The 21,048-nt window shown below is 37.8% G+C and overlaps 1 protein-coding gene across 1 annotated transcript in view; it reads right to left on the minus strand.

Moving 5' to 3' along the window:
* Positions 1–21,048, minus strand: part of ptgfrnb (prostaglandin F2 receptor inhibitor b) — an 80,704-nt gene that overhangs the window by 48,403 nt on the left and 11,253 nt on the right. The window contains exons 4-5 of the mRNA XM_059327834.1: positions 12,927–13,334; positions 7,714–8,145 (exon numbers count right to left, since the gene is read on the minus strand). Of these exons, the coding sequence (XP_059183817.1) occupies positions 7,714–8,145; positions 12,927–13,334 (840 nt within the window). The remainder of the gene's footprint in view (positions 1–7,713; positions 8,146–12,926; positions 13,335–21,048) is intronic.

The following is a 21,048-nucleotide window of genomic DNA, read 5'->3' on the forward strand; positions in this document are numbered from 1 at the left end:
ACAAACAAAGTTTAAGCTCGTACTCAAGAGGAATGAGGATGAATATATGAGCAGTAGGCAATTAGAAACGTTGTGTGTGTGTGTGTGTGTGTGTGTGTGTGTGTGTCGGCAGGCGCAGTGTGAAGGAATGTATACCCCCAGGCTAAAATGTAGGAGTTCCACCAGTGAGAACAGCCTCATACCCTCAGTATGTGGGACACACACACACACACACACATCCACACACACAGATAAAGACAGTGTTTGAAGCGTGCATGTGTGTGCAGCATTTACTCTGCGGAGAAAGCCTTCAACAAACCTACTTTCACTCACACATTTGTAAAATGCCTGACTGACACACACACAAACACAAACACGCACACACACACACACACACACACACTAAGTAAGCAGATAACAATACTATCCTTAATGTAAACACACACACATGTGCACAAATCGTATGGCAAAGATTGACAAAATGTTCTAGATCACGCTGGTTGATATTTCAGCTGTGCCCTCACGCTAACTAACAGTGTGTGTGTGTGTGTGTGTGTGTGTGTGTGTGTGTGGTTGATATTTGTAAATGTAACATGGATCCTCGAGGCTTCAGGAATCTTCTGTGTATCTACAAGAGATGGTTGTTTTTTTTTAACTAAAGGCTGCAGCTGACATACAGTAAAGGATGGAGGGTTCTTTTTCTATATATATATATATATATTTATATAATCACAGATGTGTACAGTAAATTATTGAAAACTGTTCGTATTACGTCTCACATGGTTCCCCATTGCTTTGTTCTGAAACTACACGGGTTAATTAAATGGACATAATTGGTATCATTTCTGCAGAATATCTGAACTGTTGGTGTGTAATACAAGAAATTCAAAGAATTCTGTGTATGGTTTAGTGGCGGAGTTATATCAAAAGAAGAAAAAAAATGTTGCTGGCAGCTTTAAAGTTGCAGCACCATGTTTGATTTTTAATAAATATTGAAAGAGATGGATAAAAAAACTCTACATTCATTAAAATTGCAAAATTGTGCATTGAAGGCTAGTTAAACACAATCACACCAGCTGGTACTAAATCCGTTTACTAAGTTTATTTAGTTACCACAACATCGCTGAGAAAAATGCAAAATGTTGGTTTTTACCAAAGGGTTTTTTTCTGCCACTGTATGCAGGGTTTGTACACTTCAGCAGTGGTCAAATTCAAGCATTTTTCAAGGACTTTCAAAGTCCATTTTCAAGCTTTTCCAGTGTCTTACACTGGTGTAAATTGCATGTTTTAGATGAGTACTTACATACTAAAAGGTGGAGATTTCACTGAACCACACCAACAGAGATGGTATTACACTTTTAGGAGGAACAGTCTTCATTTCAGATAGGTCTATAGATGGATATAGTCAGATTGCAAGAGAAATACAGTAAGAATTTCAAGCATTTACAAGCACTTTATCCAAAATCCAAGCACTTTTTAAACCTTGAAAATACAACATTTAAATTCAAGCATTTTCAAGGATTTTAAGCACCCGTACAAACCCTGTGTATGTCTTGTATGAGTGTCCAAACAGGTGCTGGAATTGATCCATATAACGTTCATGTCCTCAGCTAGAATGCCTAATGCTCTAATGTTGGGAACCCAGAGCTCTAAGCTTCAGGCCATCATCATATCAGCCTGTCAATATGCAGCTTGGATCCATGCAACTTGTGCCCACAAGCTCTGCACGGCACTTGGGTTCAAGGTTCATTTGGCCACAACTTGATCTTTGCTTGTGTTGCACGAACAAAGTCGCCCTTGAACCTGAAGTCAAATTCTTGCCATTTCTGTGTTGAAGAACTTGTAAATAGACTGAATAGAGGGGAAGTTGTTGGTCACAGAGCAGGGAAGTCTCAGCAAAAACAACGGAGGAAACTTGTGAGACAGGAAGAGTCAGAAAAAGCTTCAAAAACACAGAAAGATGTTGGAGGAGATAACCGTCTGTCAGTCATGTAGTGGAGGTCAAATCTGACAAGGACACTAAATACATGGAAGTAAACGACCTCTGCAGCAGGTTTAATCATTTATATTCAAATTTTAAAAAGCACATTTAGAGGAATTTCAAACTCCAAACTTGGATTTGATATTGTGAAGTTGTTAATTGTTAAAATAAGTGTTTTCTAACTTGACTCGCATCTAATTTCTTGCACGATTAACACAGAAATGATTGAATGAAAGACGAGAGAATGATCAAAAATATAAAAAATGTGCAGGGATTTATGAGTAACTGAATGCCACAAACCACCAGCAGCTTTTTGCAAAATTAAATATTTTATCTATTTACACTATAAAAAAAGACAAATTATCATTGTCAAATTTACAAAGGTACTTGACGAAACTTCCATCAGGAAAGATGAATCTGAATCTTAAACTTAAAATAGTGATATTTCATCACTTAAAATGTTACATTTTTATCAAAAATAAACAGTTTGCACGATCAAGATCCTGCAGAAAACATAACATTTTGCATCCACCAATATTCAGGATACTTGTGGGCAAAATGTCTTATATAGATTCTATTTTATTCAATTTTTTTTGCTAAAATGTTTTGGTTTTTTTATGATTCATGTCATTAAAGCTGTGTTATTCTGCACAAAAAACACTCGAGCTGTCCGTGATTGTGCTGATTCTATAGAGGTGCAGGACTTTTATATTTCAGTGAGAAATGAGTAAAATGTGACAGGAACAAATAGAAAAAAACCTTAAATTGCTCGGGGTTCAGAGGGTTAATAAATATTTAAATTAGTGTGATTTTTGTTTGAGTCCGCATCGTGTGGCAGCCGTCCATTCCAAAGTCTTCAGAGGGAATAAAAGCGCTGTGAGGCGTTTTTGAACTAAAAACTGACGATATTAATGCCAAGAAGCACCAAAGCAAACTGGACTCCATAAATATCATTAAAAGTCTTTATATCTCTTAAAAAACAAGGACAGAAAAAAAGAGCAAATCGCCATTTCCCGGAAATAAAATAGACACTTTGGCGCTTCGGCTCACATTAAACTTTAAGCGAGTCAATCTGCCAAAACACTTTCTGGGAATTCCCAAAAGAATTAAATATAGTACTGTGGCTGAACTGAGAGCGATTATGTAACAAGTGTTTATTTATTCATTAAAGTCCATTTCATTCATTTTCACTGGGAATTGGGAGTTTGACAGGAATCCAACTGTGATGACATAACAGCAGCTGGTTTCTGATCAGTCAGAGCTTCAATCTGCCCGTCAGTGCTGCTGCTGTCAGCGCTGACATGGCTCAGTTATAAAAAAATCATCTATTTAAGAAGATTTAAACATTAAATGTAAACTTTAATAATGTCATACTGTAAAAAATTGCAACCCACAGGAGCATATTTCTGAAATTGTCAAACTATTCCTTAAAGACCAAGAGCAAAGTTGAAGCTTTTCACATTCAGTTCAGATCTTTATGCTTATTAAGTCAAGTTTGACACAGTTAAGTAGCTCTGTGTAGCTCTGTGCAGCCCTGGAGCGGTGGCAGTCGGCGCTGTGGGCCGACTGAAGTGTGGATGCACATTAAACTGCAGCTCAAGCCACGAAAGTGAAGCGTTTTTCTTTACTGAAAAATTGAGAATGACATTAGATGCTATAAATGATCTTTACGTCCAGGGTTTGACTGAACTAGCTCAAACCTTCCTACTTGGTGCTCAGAACTTGTTCGTGCTCGTCTTTAATTAGATTGTTTTAGTGCCAATTCATGGAGCGCACCAAACTGAATAATGCTGCATGCCAAATATTTTAAATTCCAAGTATTTTCAAAGGTTTACCTTGACGTCAGACAGGACTTTCCCATAGAGAACTGAAGCAGTTATCATTAGTCGTGTTTCCACTGAGGATTTTCTGAGTACTTTTTAGAAAGCGGCTGAATGTTTGGCTCCGCCCACTAGTTAGTTCCCCCCGGCCTCTGTTCCCATACAGGTACTTTTGTAGCGTCTAACCAACGAAGTCCGAATGTGATAACAGACCGATGTGGCAAGCAGTGTTGCCAACTTAGCAACTTTGTCTCTATTTTTAGAGACTATTCAGACCCTCTAGAGACTCTTTTTTTAAAAAAGTGACAAATATAGTGACTTTTTTGGGGGTTATCAGAGACTCGTTCCTACTCTTCTTCACGTGTAGCAGGCGCTGTCCCAAAGCACTCACAAGCAGGAAATGTTAACTCCTCAGTCCTCTTAAACGCCCCTTTGCAAATCTTTTTTTCTCTGGTCCACTTACATTTTTGCACTGTGAAAACGAACCAGACTAAATACAAAACGAATCAAATGTAACAATTTCACTCTGATTTGGAAGAATCAAACGGACTTGGGCTGTGAAACGCCCTTTAAGGTTTAGTTCAGATTCACCAAAGACACACAACAACACAAACAATCTAACCAAGTGGTTTTCAGACTTTTTGGGCCCAAGGCACCAAAGTGCAAGCCAAAATCTCAAGGCCTACCTGTACTCCCATATTCTTTCAGTACTACTTCCAGTAGTCACATCAACCTTGTAACTATTTCACTTCCAGCATTTATTTACTGTTTAAACTTCTTCTATAAAGCCTTACTTTGAACTGTTTTGAACTTAACCTGAACCTGGTTTGGTAGCCTAAATTCAATGCAACTGCAGCCTTTGTTTGTTTATTTTTACAACCGCAAACCATATGTTTATGTATGTGTTGGTTTTTTTCTGAATGATTCGTGATATGGGTCATTTGACCAAAATCTCATTTGGGTCATTGTTAGTTATTTCAGCAGGTGCAAGTGATGTCGATCAGCCACAGCACCTCCATCTAATTCTTTCTGTGCCTGAAGTGAAACAACCTGCGACCGCTTGACAACATTTACCACATGTTTAAAACAGAAATTACTACATTTAGCTATGAGGACGTGATGATCTGCTGCCAGTAGCAGGCTCTTATTTTGGCAACACTGCTGTGAGCCATACTGCATTAATAGTGCATGGTTGTCACTAAATGTCACACCACACCTTTTTTCATCAACACTACCACAGGGCCACATATAGGACCGTGCACTTAACCAGATATGATGAAACTGCAATTTTAAATATGTTAACAGTGCAGTAACTTAACATATTTCATGCTCAAATACATGTAGAACAGTATAAATAGGAATACAAAAGGTTTGAAGCAAATAAAAAAGAACCACTTTTTTTTCAGTGCAAGAACAGCAGACCAACATTAATTGCAAGAAGTAATTTTGTGCATTTTTACACAACACTTTTAAGATTTCATGCTCAAATGCATGAAGTTGTACTGAGGGCCACTTCAAGTGAGGGTGCCGATTTTGTCGAAGGAGTCTGGTGGTTTTGGAGGGAGTATAGATAAAGGCTTCAGCTCTACATCAGATGAAATCCTCCACTTCAAAAAAAATCTGAACTATCGCTTTAAACACATTAAAATCAATTAGTGGTATTATTCCAATAAGCCTCATTGGAGTCTAAATCAAAGAGAACGTGAAAAAAAGAAGGAGTAAATGAGCATCCTAATTTTTATCATTACGGTTATTTGGGAGGAAAGAAAATAACTAATTCCACATCTAATTGCATATCCACCACATCATCTAGCGAGCCAGCTACACCCCCAACATGATAGAAAATTCAAAAGTCAGTGGAAGAAACAGACAGACAGGGAGACCACCCACCATGTCAGTAATTGATTGCTGTGTCGACTGTGTTTGACACCACTGCTCTTTAGAGGCAGGATCAGAGCATCACACACACACACACACACATATATATATATATTTATACACACATATTTCCACACATACAGAACACCCAGAGGTAGCAGAGTGCAGGACAGGCATGACTAATCAATCGTCCTCGCAGCAGGAGTCGACAGGCTGACTAGAGGATTAAACAGTTTCCCCTTGAGACTCAAGATTCATCTGTGGCGCCGCAGCACTGTTACACATCCACAGATCATGAAATCACACAGAAACAACATGCACATGCTGCTTTACATCCACTGTTTCCCTCGTTTTTCCACTGTGTCGGACATCAGAAGTGTCCCCAAGCACACACACACACACACACACGTCTCCGATGAATGCTGCTAAAAATAGCCGACAACTCAAATGTAGAGAGATTTGAAAAAGTACTCATCGTAGTGCTGATCCAGATCGACAAAATTCAATATTTTGGAGCACAAACCTTGAAATTGATAATGTAATAGTTCAGGGATGACTACTGGGGCTCTCATAAAGATGCATTTTAGAGAAAATATCATAAGAAATGTTCATATAACCAGTTCATGACACCTTCATTCATACACAGTTCATTCATGACTTGGTTTCATGCTGAAATTCATCAATAAGATTTTAAGTATTTATGATATTACTGTATTTTATAATAATCACAAGGTCATAATTGTGTGTTTTCTTTTGAAACGCATCTCATTTTCTAGCAAGGGGGCTGCACAATATTGGAATAAAAAGTGCATTTTTTATTCTCTTGCAATACACTGTATATTGTGTTATGAAAAAACAGCCTATGGGCAGTTCTCCCCTCTGCAGCAGATTAAATTAAATGCATCAATCTGCTGCATTTCAAGAGCAAAATCAAGAAGCTGGACCTATAAGAACTTTCTGCCCTTGTGGATTAGTTTGTGCTCTGTTAAATGTTTTTATCATAAAATAACACATAATTGTGTTATTATGAGACCCACTCCTGTCTGGTGTTTAAGTGCTGTTCCCACGTTCTCATGAGGGACCGGATTAGTTTAAATGAGGTGCCTTAAAAAGACTCAAAAATCAATACTGAACTTGGATGGATGCATTTGGGTCTGCAGGTGGTAATGACACAAAAAAGTTCAGTGGAGAGATCCACAAGGGGATCCTCCCACACTGACCCAATGAGTTGAATCCCCCAAAAAGACACCGCAGAGTGTTTTTGGTTCTTTATGAAACTGGTGTGTGACATGTTTGACTGTAGCGCAATGGGAAACACTGGATTAGTGTTCTGCAAAAATTAATCTGTGTATGTATTACACATGCACAAATCACAATGTTGAAACGATGTATCCTGCAGCCCGATTCTTTATAAATCTGATTTCTGCACTTCATGTCTTAAAATGGGGTTGTATGAGGTACTTTTGAACCACCGAAACAGAGGCCCACCCTAAAATGTTATACCTGTTTATGTGTACGCTATAAAAAAAACGATTTCTCCACTGATTTTTGTTGCTATCCACAACTATATTATTTGGCTCTACTTTTTATCAGCCGTAGAACGTAGAATGTTCCTACGACAAAGCGCCGCAGATCAGCGACAATGAAATGCCGGAGACAAAAGGAAATCTTTATGAACCAGTATATACAGAAGTAGTTTTGCAGATGGACACTGACCAGGCTGAAAGAGAGAAACTTCTGAGGAAACTAGACTCCAATATATACCGTATTGCAATACTCACCATATGGCAAAATGCTTGAAATCGCATTAATAATATCGTGTCGTGACTCAAGTATCGGGATAAAATCGTATCGTGAGGCCAATATGCTGATTCACACCTCGTTGATACTTTTTGTGACAGCGTCAGGAAACACATCGACTGTGGGTAAATAGTTCATATAACCTCACTTCAAAAAAACCCAAAATATCCCTTTAAAGCCTCATTAATCATCCAAACATTAAAGAGAAGCACAAAGCAACAACAACAACAACAAAAAGAAGCTGTTTCTACTCACTGATCTGCGCCACCTTCACCGTCACGGGGCTGGAGGTTTTCTCCGCTGCCATGTGCCACCTCCCTCCTCCTCCGGAGCTGCGTCCTCCTTTCTCGATGAAGGCTCGGACGCGGCAGGCGTACGCCCCTCCGTCCTCGCCGCTCACGCCCCTCACCCCCAGCCTGTACTCCTCCGCCCCCGTACGCTCCAGCGTGGCCTCCCCTCTCTTCCCCTGCGCGCCGCCGGAGGACGTGTTGGTGATGACCACGCCGCTGCGCTCCATGGTGATGATGTCGCGGCCGTCGGCCAGCCAGGTCACCTCCAGGCCGAGCGCCGCCAGGTTGTCGGCCGCCACGGAGCAGAGGAGGGTCAGCGACTCGCCGGGGGACAGGAGCAGAGGGGAGGAGGAGGAGGAGGAGGAGGAGGAGGAAGCCTTCACGCTGAGGGACTGACCTGAGAGGACGGAGATACAGACATCAGTCACAAAGTCAAATCAAAGCACTTTTCAAACATTTTCAAGCTTTTAACCCTTTATCAGGCAAATAACTATATTTGGTAACTTCAGGTAATATTTTGAGAAAAAAGTTGCAAATTTACTGGATTAAAGTGGCAAATCTGTGCGAAAAAAGTCGCAGATTTACGAGAAAAAAGTGGGAAAAAAGCAACTTTTTTCTCCCAGATTCACCACTTTAACCGTTAACAGGACACTCATTGAAATACTTGCAAATTCCAAATTTTAACCCTAGAGAATATTGGAGGATATTACATACAGCCAGGATGTGTGAAAAAAACCATACGAAAATAATATTTTGAGAAAAATGTTTATGAGATTAAAGTGGCAAATCTACGAGATTTAAAGTGGTGAATTTTTTCACGTAAATCTGCAACTTTTTTCGCGCAGATTTGCCACGTTAAATCTCTTAAATCTGCAACTTTTTTCTCGAAATATTACCTGAAGTGTTCCAAACTGATTGTATTATATTATTATTATTAAACTGAGTACAACAAGATTAAAAACAGGTTAAAAAGCCAAAGCACAACGATACATTTAATAAATGCCTTTTTTAAAAGAGTCTGTTTTTTGTGGAGTTTAGTAACTTTATGAGACTTATTTTGGTGAATTGGCTATATTTTTCTGTTTTACAGATGGTGCCCCAACAAGCTATGATTTAGAGTAAACCAAGTCATATCATTTATTATAATCAATAATTATTTATGATACTTTTTAATAATTCTGATAGCCATCTAACCACACTTTTGAAGTGTTGCTCAGGTTCATTCTTACATATTTGATATCCTTATGGGAGGGATAGCATTTATGATAGCGCCCTTTTATTTATATATTTGACGCCCTGTGCAAGGTATCATTTATTCATAAAAGAGGCATCCTTAATTCCCAACATATCTACACACAACATACAGTATATACAGTGTACTGATTATTCCACTTCTTTATCACATTAAAATAGATGTTATGGTTCTATAAACAGCCAAATAAAAGTTATATTTTGTGACGGCAGATTACAGACTCTACAGACAAACACTAAAAGTCTCTGTCAGTAGACTTTCTGTTCTGTTTAAACTACATTTCAAGCTCTTTTTAGAGGCACTTTGTGATGTTTTCAAGGATTTTCAGAACCTGAAGGTACCACGAGGCTCCACTAGTTATTAGCCAATTAAAAAAAACACATCAGAGGACCGATGACATAACAGCACTTTGTAACTGAAGGGGTGGCATCAAACCACGTCCAATTTATTAGAAGAATAATGATTAAATTTTAATGTATACAGCTCAATATGAAGGTCATGCTATCCACCAGGGGAAAATTTAAAGCTGGCGAAGATGAGAAAACATGATTTTAACCTTCTGAACCCGACAACCTTATTATCTGGATTGTTTTGTTTCTAATCATTCAGTTTTTTTGAAGGAATCATATGTAATGAACACTTCAATCAGGAAAAATAACCCTAATTGAAGCTTAAGATAATGATATTTCATCAAATTTCTCAAGAAACTCACTGAAGCATTCTTCAGTGCAACTGGGAAGCCATGAATGCCTGAATACAGTAAAAACTGGACTGAACTGCAGGCTGTTTACACAGAACTGAGCGGAGAGGACAAGAGAGGTTGTAAAATGTCAATATTTCAATATGTATAGCCTGTGCAACCTAAAAAAAAGTTTTTTTAGATGAATTATGGCACTTTAATTGTGTTATACTGCACAGAATGTACTTAAAGTGCACTCAGATTGTTACATATATTCCAAATGTATTATTGGATTATTATTTTTGATGCATTTATGTAAGCAGTGTTATACTGTTGTCCAGATAGGGCTCATTTTATTTACTTAATATACAGGTGCATCAAGTCAAACAGAGTGCATAAAGATGGACATACTTTTAAGAGGCCAGCCTTTCCATATTAAACATACTTTTTAAAATTGGTCTTTTGTAAAATTCACATATTTTGAGATACTGAATTTGAGGTCTTTAGTAAATGTAAGCCATTATCATTACAATTAGAAGAAATTAAATAAATTAAGACATGAAATGTTTCATTCTGTGTGCAATGAATCTATATAATGTGTTATTTTTTCACTTTTTGAATTGAATTACTGACATAAATAAACTTTTCTATGATATTCTCATTTATTGAGATGCACCTGTACTGTTATTTGGTTAATTCATCATGATTTTAAATTGATTTGTCATGTGAAAAGTAACTGAAGCTGGCAGCTAAATGTAGTGGAGTAAAAGTACAATATCTGCCTCTAAAATGTTGCACAAGCACAGTATTTGAGTAAAAGTATTTAGTTACATTCCACCAGTGCTTGGAGTTCAGCGAGATAAAAGACAATATGAAGCACAGGTGTATTTCTGGTTGCATCCTCTCAGCAGTGATGCAAAAGAAGAACGTTTAAATCCATTTTAATAAAAAAATTCTGTACATCTTTAACAGTTGGATGAAGTTTGAAGCGTCTCCAGGAACAACCTATAGCAGTATGTGGGGAAGAGTCTCTGTATGGTGTCTGGGAAAGGACAAAAGACACAAAGCCCACTCTGTTTGACTTTTCTCATCCTCTTTACTCAAGCCAGTAAGTCAATATGAACTGACTGGCACACAATGGACCCGAGAGCCAGACCTGCGTGTGTGTGTGCTGCCCGTCTCTGGTTTCATTACAAACCGCTGGGTGTTTTCCAGCACTTAAAGAGGATATGGTAGCCCCGAAAGATATAAGATATGGTGGCCACGGCAACCGCAGCGAATGAGGCGAGAGAGGGTGTGTGTGTGTGTGTGTGTGTGTGCAGGGGGCCTCTGTGAGGACACAGAGAGACAGAGAGACAGTGAGGGTCACGAGGCTCCCGAGACAGAGCGAGCCAGAGAGAAGAAAAAGTCTCCCAGAGGAGAGGATGCCATTAAAATAAAGACAGCCACACAACAGAGAGAGAACTCTCCCACGTCCCTCATTTCTTCCAGTGAAACACACACAGAGCGGGGACCTTTTTATATCCACAACCAAGACTGAGATTTGAGGATTATCTATCGCTCCCTTCAGAGTAATTATCTGCAGCATCTTATTACTACAGCACCACTACTACGGGCGTAATTACTGTTAAGGATGTGCAGGGAAGCCCTTAATGCCGAGTTTATGTTGCACAGGATCACCTGGACGCAGCATCTGTGACCCACAGGGCCTGAAAAACCTGCACATTTAACAGTGTGCAGAATTGTCTAGAATTAGCTCGTCCGCGTGTTCACATTTGAGTTATGACTCAGAGAAAGAAAAGCGCGAGTTTCGACACTAATTATGCCTCATGTCTCACATCTCTCCCTTCACGCCCTCTGCAATTTAACAACCTCTGATGTAGACGACCCCTCTGGTTTTTAAAGGGAGCCGTTTGAAGTCTGGATTCATCACCTGCTGCTAGCTTTTTTTGTTACTGAATTTAAAATGTTGTCAAAGATAAGGACCGGGCAGCGAGCACTGACCACCGTGGCTGAATATAAATGTCCGAAACACCTGATAATGTCAAGTTTAAGGTATCTTTGCTTGCCTTAAAGGGACAGTGCACCCCAATATCTAAAATACATGTCCTTCCTCTTATCTACGGGTGGGCGATACGGGCAAAATATTTTATCATAATTCTAGATTAGAACCCGACAGATATATTGGTTGGCAGATATTATCATTATTAGTTAGATTATTAGTTTTTTTACACAATATATAATGCAGAAAATGTTGCTTGGTGTGATGTAGAAATTGTCTTAGCTATTTTTTATTTTATCTTATCTATTTATTTATTTTTTTTAAATCGTCAGCAATTGACTGAAACTGAACAATAATGATGTTGTTTTTAGCTGTTATTTTATTTCTATTTTGTTCTTTATTTGCTGAGTCATCATTAATAGAATTAGCTGACAAAGTAATACACTGTTCATATAACAATTTTAAATAGTAATCAATAAAAGTTTAATGTTTGAGAAAGTAACTCTTTGGATACATTTGGAAGTTCTAAATACATTTATTTTTAATTCATTTATTTTTAATTTTATGTTTAGTATGTACATTTGTTAGTTGTACAGTTATTCTTAGAGATATATTTTTCTGTACTTTTCCATATGTTGTTGGTGTGCTTGGTGTTTTAATCTTTGCTGCTGCTGTAACACAGTAATTTCCCAGTTTGGGATCAATAAAGTACATCTATCTATCTAAAATAAGAAAATCAAATGTGATAATGTGAAGTAAAACATGCCATTTTAAACAAAATTTTGATTAAATTTACAGAACAATAACTGTATCTTGATACAAACTGTTCCACTGATATAGACCTGTATATATTTTAATAGAAGTTTTTGGCCATATCGCCCACCCATACAGTGAATCTACTATCTTTCTAGATTTGTGAATAGTAAAATAGTGACCTAGTCGAGCACATAAAAAATTTCAAACTAGCTGCAGGCATCTTGTTGCAGAAGCTTCACCAGCAACAATGATTTTCATAGATGCATATGATGAAAAGCAGCCCAGCTCTTCCCTGCACCGTCCTCCATGCTCCATCTCCAGTGTAAACACTGCAGCGAGCAGCTTTAATGAACTGTGAGTCCACAACTCTGCTTCATAAACAAAGTCATAAAAGGTATAAGTCTGGTGTTTTGATGTGACAGAGCAGAGGCAGACTGAACACAAAAAAAACTGCATTTTACACTCACTGAAATAATTTATTTTTCTCACCTGTAGGCGTAACAGCAACAGTTCCCATCTCCTTTTTGCTCTCCACGATTTTTATCCATTTCCCTCCGCTTTCATGCGTCCACTCAGTCCCGTTGCATTCATAAATCCCTTCATCAGACGTCGTCACTTTGGAAATCACCAACTCAAACAATCCGTTCTTGCCGGGAACCAATCGGATGCCTCCGTCGGCGTATCGCCGGGCGAACTTGGCCCCGGTGACCACGTCTCCCTGAGGGCCAAACACCAGAATCTCCTCCGACGTGGCTCCCTTCTTCACAGACCAGGTGACGGACAGGTAGGTGGGGTGGGTGAGCTCCCGGGTGACGTTGCAGGAGAGCGTGAGGTCACTTCCTTCTGGGACGACAGGGGGCGGGGTCAGGGGCGAGACCTTGAGGGTGTTTGGGATGACTGACAGGGGGAAAAGAAACAGGAAAATATCAATTTAACTGACAGGGAAGGTAAATATCACTACAAGTGTCAGAGATGAGAACGAACACACACACACACACACACACACACACACACACCCACAAGCACACACAAACACGCACTTACATGCACACAACTATGTTGGTTAATATTATTATTATTTTTTTTTTTTAAAGATTACTCACAGATTTTGGAAACAGCAAAAACCTTTAAATATAATCCAACTGAAAAACTAATAAAAAAATATTTAATCAAACAAGATAAATTAATAGAATTATGTATTTTATATATATTATAAATAAATAAAATAAATACCGATATATATATATTATTTTCTTAATACATTATGTATTTATTTATCTTGTTTTTAACATTAATTATACTAATAAAATTAGATGTAATTAAAACAAAATATATTGAATTCAATTAGAAAAATGTAATTATTACAAATTAGTTAAAGAGTTAAAATGTTCAATATGTACCCCTGTATTTATTTATTTATTTTCATTTTTAAATTATAAAAAAAAAAAAAAAAGTATAATAATAATTAACATTGTGCCACAACCTTCTGAAAACATCTAAATATATATATAACATTTTAGTAAACTATATTCCATTCAGCATCGTCATGGTGAAACAAAACGCAGCTCAATCATCATATTTTACACTTTGATCATCTGGTTTTCATAATAGTTGGAAACCATAATTAAAACTGAAAACAAAATTCAACTTCCTGGCTTGAACACTAAAACAAATTCAAACTGAGATTACAAGTTGGTTCCAACAACTTTTGGACGTCTTGGTCCAGCCTGTATATCAGACCCATTGCTCATTAAAAGTTGGTTTTTGTGTTGATTTTTCCCCATTATTTTTGATTCTTCTTTGGTGTTGCTCAGCAGCGAATTTGCATTTTCTCCCCATTTTTCTTCATCGTCCATCACTGGAGGCACATTCTGAGCTGCGCAGGAAGATCTTGTTTACTGCAATAATCTCTTTAAACCAATTTCCTCTTGAAAAAAAAAATCCCACTTATTTTTTTTTTGGGTGAAAATCAGCTAAAAGACAAAAGCAATGACATGACGACATAATCAAGGTAAGAGCGGCTTTTCTCCTTCCTCCTGCAGAGCCCATCCCCCCGCAGCACCAAGCTGCCTGAAACAGACATGTTGCTCTTTTGGAGAAAACAACCTGCTTTGGAGGACACGTCTCTGCGTTTGCATGTGTTAAATGCAGGATATGATATTTTTCAGGGTTTTCCTCGACCAATATAAGGATTAGGCTTGTGTAAAATCAGCGTGTAGAGCATCAACAGTGATGAAATGACTGCAACCACATGTAATTGTTGTAGTTGGTCCCCGGCGGAGCTCTTTAGCTTTTTTTTTTATCATTATTATCTACTCTAGCACTTCCTCTTCCTCTTGCACTTCCACATTAATTGTATTGCAACTGATATTATTATTATTAATATTATTATTAATTAATCTACTCTAGCACTTCCTCTTCCTCTTCCACATTAATTGTATTGCAGCTGATATTATTATTATTATTTAATCTACTCTAGCACTTCATTTTTCCACACAGAAAATAATAATAGTCCATGATGATAATTTGTATATTATCAAAGATTTTTAATAAATAATATGAAATAATAAATCAAAATGAATTAAACACATTAATTGGATTGGAACTGATATTATTTGTATTGTTATTTAATCTACTCTAGCACTTCCTCATTTTTGCACACAGATAATAATTATAATAGTCCAGAATGATAAGTTGTATATTTTCAAAGGTTTTTAATAAATAATATAAAATAATACATTTAAATGAATTAAACACATTAATTGGATTGCTACTGATATTATTATTATCTACGCTTGCGCTTCCACATTTTTTGCACACAGATATGGTAATAATAATCATTGACCAAATGATTTATGGTGTTATAACTGTTATACTGGCTTAAAAGTTTATTTTTTCAAAACAAAAATAAAAAAATAAAAAAAACAAGATAAATACATAAAATACATAATGCATTTATAAAAAATATATTTTTAAATAAATAAGATAAAATCTTAAATTAAAACTAAATAAATTGGATTAATTAATACAATTGCTACTGAAATATATATATTAAAATTTCAGTAAACTATATTCCAGTCAGTAACTCTTAATTTATAACACATGATTGTGCCTTTTCCATAGAGGTGCAGCATTTATATATTACAGCTAAAACTAGGCCAATGGGACAGGAAGCAAAGAAATAAAATAAAAACACCAACTGCTTGGAGTTTAGAGGTTTCAGATTAAACTTAGAGTCGGGATGAGGTAAAGTTTTGGGTAAACTCTCGTTAAGGTCACTGGCTCATGCATGAAATGAGGAACAAACAGCTCCAGATAAGGCTGGACATGCGTGACTGTGTTTATATGAAACACACCCAGAGGAGTGTTCATAAAGGTGAATGACTCGCCTGCTCAGGTAACACAGTAAAACTCTTTCACTCCCACAACAGCAGCTTTACAACTCGTTTTGTTCTGTTGCAGAGAAGAAAAACAAGGTTCCGTGTTCTGCTGGAGAGTGTGAGCAGGCCTCAACAGAGCAGATTTATACCACTGCTTTGTCTCTCCTCTTGTTATGACACATAAAGGAGGCTGATGAGTCACTGTGTGAGAGGAAATTAAAAAATTGGGGAAGTCATCACTGCTGGATGTCCTGCTGGGAGCACGACTCTGCTTTTGAATGCAACCACGACAACAACAACGGCAATAAAAATGACTTGCACCTCTGATTTTCACAACAGGGAAGGTGAAGGAAGAGACATTAGATGCTTTGATGAATGGAATGTCTGCAGTGGAGACATGGGGGGTTAATAATAAAACTGAGGAGCAGGCTGGATGACTGCTAAACACAATTACAGCCTCTGTTTTATCACCATCAACAACTTATTTTGATCCTTTAAATGTGAAAAATCACAAAAAGTAAATTAGCAGTGAGTGCAGGGGTGTGTCCACATTCACCACACTGACTTCAGGTGTGACAATTAATGAATAATCTACTTCTAAACACAAAACACAACATTTTAAAAGGCTCTAAACTCTTTCCAACATGAAGTTTCGTCCCAAAATACTTCACATGAATGGTGAATAATCCTTTCTGGAAGCTGTGCTGTACATGAATCCAAGAAGTGGCAGATGGCTGGGAATGAGGAATACCAAGCAGTGCATTATGGGAATTACAATGCTGCATTCATGTCCAGTGGGAAAGGAGAGATTTTAAAGCAAGAAAAATAACGGTTAATGTCAACTTTAGATGGTAAATAAAACATAAAGGGATAGATTGGATTTGTAAGTTAGAAGTTAGGCACGACTGTCCACTAACTTAAACACTATCCTAAGGTTAGGAAAAAGAAAGCACTACTTTAAACCATAACTTCCATAACAACGGGAACTGGTTGATCCAACCTAATTCAATCATCCATTATGTTGCTTTGTCACTGGTTAAACTATCATGGCGTTCAAGAACTGCAGCTCATCTTCTCTGCTGGTACTCCTGCCTGTTTCTCCCCACTTGGGGAGTGTGGACCGCCATCTGATGAAGGTAAAACACTGACTATGATCTCTTCAAAGCCACCAGACTCCATTGACAACATCAATCCTTTTACCTTGCAGAACACTGGAGTTGCTGGCCTGCCGATGCCTTGACAAGTCAGCTTGTTTGGTGTTTAAGGGCGCTATCACAACCCAAAGTTTCGTCTGTTTCAATCACACTCTGGTGCGGTTAAATCCTTGTTGCTGTTTGTCGTGGCAATTTTGTGGATTGCACTAAGTTAATGGTTGAGCCGGCTAAACACGAAGCACTCAATACTCAGTTCAGCACGTTTTATTAGCACAGTCATACTTCTTACACCGCACTGTCCCAAATGGCTCTTTCACAACACAACAAAGCCCCGTACACCGCTCGACTTATAACTGTTGTAATTCTTAACATTGGCTCTCCAGCAAGAGTCAATGCAGCCCTATCATACATGACCTAAGGTCAGAGGTCACTTATTTACACGTATCCCTCTCTCATGGGGTTATCAAAGTTAAGTTCACAGTTTGAGTTCCCATAAGACATTGTGTGTCTCGAATATCAAGTAGGTTGCCGCCTACTTCTTGTCCCCATCATGGCAGGAAGCTCTACATTTCCATTACAGGTTTGTTGTGAACGCTCCAATCGTACTCCGGTGCAGACCATAACAAACCGCTCTGAGACCACTTGCAAGAGGGAGCCTTGGTCTGCTTCCAAACGATTGCACTGTGAACATAATCCAACCCAGTTATGGGAAATGAAGCAGCAGATTGTGGGCAACCTGCGAGATGTTCACAGAGCGACAGATGCAACATGACTGGGAGAGGACGGATTGATGTTTGCTCAACATCTGGGCTGAAGAACAAACAGGAGATGCTGAATAAAGTCCACAAAAACAATGATGTTGATGAAAGAGGAGAACTCGAGATTTCTGTGCACCAAAGATCAGTGCAGAGTCGAGGTAAAAAAAACATCAGCAATATTTCATGGTGCGTTCGGCTCCATGTTGCTTCGTTTACATTTTCCACCATCAACTTTCCAACCAATAAGAAGTCACAAAGTTTATATCCAGATCTCAATCTACATTCCTGCACTGTGAAAGCAAACCAGATACATATAGACTTGAAGGAAAATGTCTTTTTGACTAAATGGGAGAAGATGAGACACAGTTGGGAATACTTGAAATGTATCTTATTCATATTATTTTCTCTTGGATCTGTATACAGTGTAATTTAATAATGGACACATGTAGCCACAACTGTTGTACTTTCTTTTTTTTTTGTTGTTCTCTTTTCAGTTGTATCTGATTTTTTCAGCCGCTCCACCCAAAGAATGTAATACATGGATTTATATGTATACTTTGATGTTTACATGTTGAGTTGAAAAATTGCAATACAAATTTAAGTTTAAAAAAAAAAAAGAAGAAAGCAAACCAGACTAAATACAATCAAAAGTATCAATTAAACTCTTATTTGGACCAATCAAATGGACTTTGGTTGTGGAAGAGCTTTTAAGGGTTTAACTCCAAACTAGATAACACCAAAGAGTCCTAAATGGAACCGGTTCAAGAAACCGTGATCCCTCTTTTTCGTAGAAAGTTTCTTGAACTAGAACCAGTCAGGATTCTTGGAAACTTGTTGCTGGAGCCCAAAAAAGTGACACATAACTGATGGATTTCCGCCTCTTGCTGGTCGTCTCCGCAGTCCAATCAAGGATTTGTACGTAGGATGAAGACATCATCTCCCAGCATCGTTGGAGCCACAAAGTGTGGACATAACAGGACAACATTAAAGGGCGAGTTGGTTTTCCTCCACTGCTGCTGAGCTGCAGTGATGTGAGTGTCTATGTCAGATAACGAAGGCAGTGCGAATAATCTGCGTTTTGCTCTATCAATTAAAATTAGCCTGAGAGGAGTTTGGAAAACCCGCAGCGACCTGTACTTCACTTGTTTCTTACATAACCAAACAGCCTCAGCGGGCCAGTGGAAGCAGTGTGTGTGTACGTGTGTGTGTGTGTGTTTCTCGACTGGTATCGACCCTCCAGCAGAAAAATCTGACTCGTCATTTCTGTTAACAAGCGTCTCGTTCAAACACACAAACACTCTTCATACATACCCAATGATACATATGCTCTACATATACACGACACCATCTCTGTCGCACATAAACAGAGCTGCCTAGTTAATTCAGCTCTAAATTTAACAAGGTGTCTGGGGAGCCGTGCTGGGAAGCAGAGAGCAGCTGAACATGATGGTGCATTATGGAGCTAACTAACCTGCTGTCAGACGATCCCTCTCCGTGACTTCAGCTCTCAGATTTGGGGGTTCGGAGCAGAAAATGTTCCTTAAACTGCTCTTAGATTACATTTCCAGAATTAAGGAGATGTGAGTGAGTGTTTGGGTCGGCAAAATATGTGTGTAATTACTGAGTGGATAATAACTGTGAGGAGCGAAAAACTCAATTAAATTCAAAGGAAAATGCTGAATATGGGTTTCTATATTTCCCTCTATTTCTGTGTCAGAAATAGTACAAATTAAAACTGTACACAGCGCGGTCTGTAGATGAATCTAAAGTAAGTAGAATTATTTTTTAGGACATATAAGTCAAACTGACATTAGTGAAAAATGAGTCCAAGTTCAAAAAACCTCAAGGATTGGCAATATTTTGAAATATTAAGTAAATAGATTTCAGTGGATCTTAACTAAAAAAAATATATAGCCAATTTAGTTTAATATTCTATGTGATGTGAATATTAATTGACCAAGCTTTTATGAGCGTACAGGGCTCAACACCAACATTTAGATGTTGGTTGCCAAAATTTAATTTAATTCATCTTATGCTTTGTGAAATTAAAATACTATGCAGTTAAGTTTCAGCTTAATAATTAAAATATGTCATAAAATACTAAACTTTACAACCACAGACTAGAGACCTAGAGCATTCAGAGGATATATGGGGTTTTCTTTGCTATATTGACCATAATTATGTGGGTTTGTCAGCAGTTTACAGAGCAGAAGTGCTCACCATTCAAAAATCTACAAAATGTCAAACGTTTTTTTTTTTTTTTTAAATAGCATTTCATAGCATGGATTTCTCCATGGTTTCATCAAGGTATTGATATCTTAATGTGGTATTTAGAAGGGATTTTTGACCATTTTTTATCAATTGTAAAGTGGTCAAATTTGGCACCAAATCTGTGCGAACAAAAGGTACCAATCCAAAAATTGCTGCAACAACTTAAAAGACATAATTGAGACAACAACTCTGACACACGGTGCTGAGATGCATCTAAAAAATAATCTTGAGGTTCCCAGGGTTCAGGTGATGTAAGCCACTTCTTTGTGGCATCTACTGTTGACCTGCTATCTCCCCCTAAAAGCCCCCTTACATCTCTAAAAGCGAAAAGAAAAAGGGGTGCAGAGTGTGAAGGAACGTCTGAAATATCTGTTGTGGTTTGAGGTTGGAAAAGTTTTGCATGTGTTGTTTTTTAGATTATAAACTGTGCAGAATGTTAAGGTGCAGGACCTGTATTAACCCTGTAAAACAGATCTGTCTGAAGACTTTTATGTTGTGGTTCATAGCTGCAAAAGTTTTGTACGTGTTCTAATAATATTCTTGTGTTAGAGGAAATGAGAGTCCTTTAATTTGCAAATGAGGAAGCTGAAAACGAACTTAATGCTGGTGCAGTGAAGGCTGTGAAGAGGAAGTGCTGCAGCTGATTTTATTACACATCAGACGAGCGATTTTCTACTTCTTCCTTTTAATGTTTGACTTGTCCAGACAGTCAAATTCTTAGACCACAGGTTGTATTTTTTTTTGTGACATATAATCGTTCGTTTTTTTATGCAGATGATGTGTTTATATTCCTTCCCTGCTGTGCTTCTTCAGCAGCTGCTCCCATTATGGTGCTGAATATGATATCAATTTAATGTCAGCAAGAGTTTTCTATTTAATGAAGGTGTACTTAAAGTGGGCAATGAGGTGTACTTAATAGAGATCAAATAATGGGCAGCACAGTCTTAAAAAAACTGCCGGCCTGAACGTCAATTTAGAGGTTTTGGGCTATTTTTCTCCCATTGCATGTCTTCTTTCAGAATAGTGGAAAGAACATCCAAAACAAACA

Source organism: Centropristis striata, chromosome 24 (assembly GCF_030273125.1).
Source record: "Centropristis striata isolate RG_2023a ecotype Rhode Island chromosome 24, C.striata_1.0, whole genome shotgun sequence".
NCBI lineage: Eukaryota > Metazoa > Chordata > Actinopteri > Perciformes > Serranidae > Centropristis > Centropristis striata.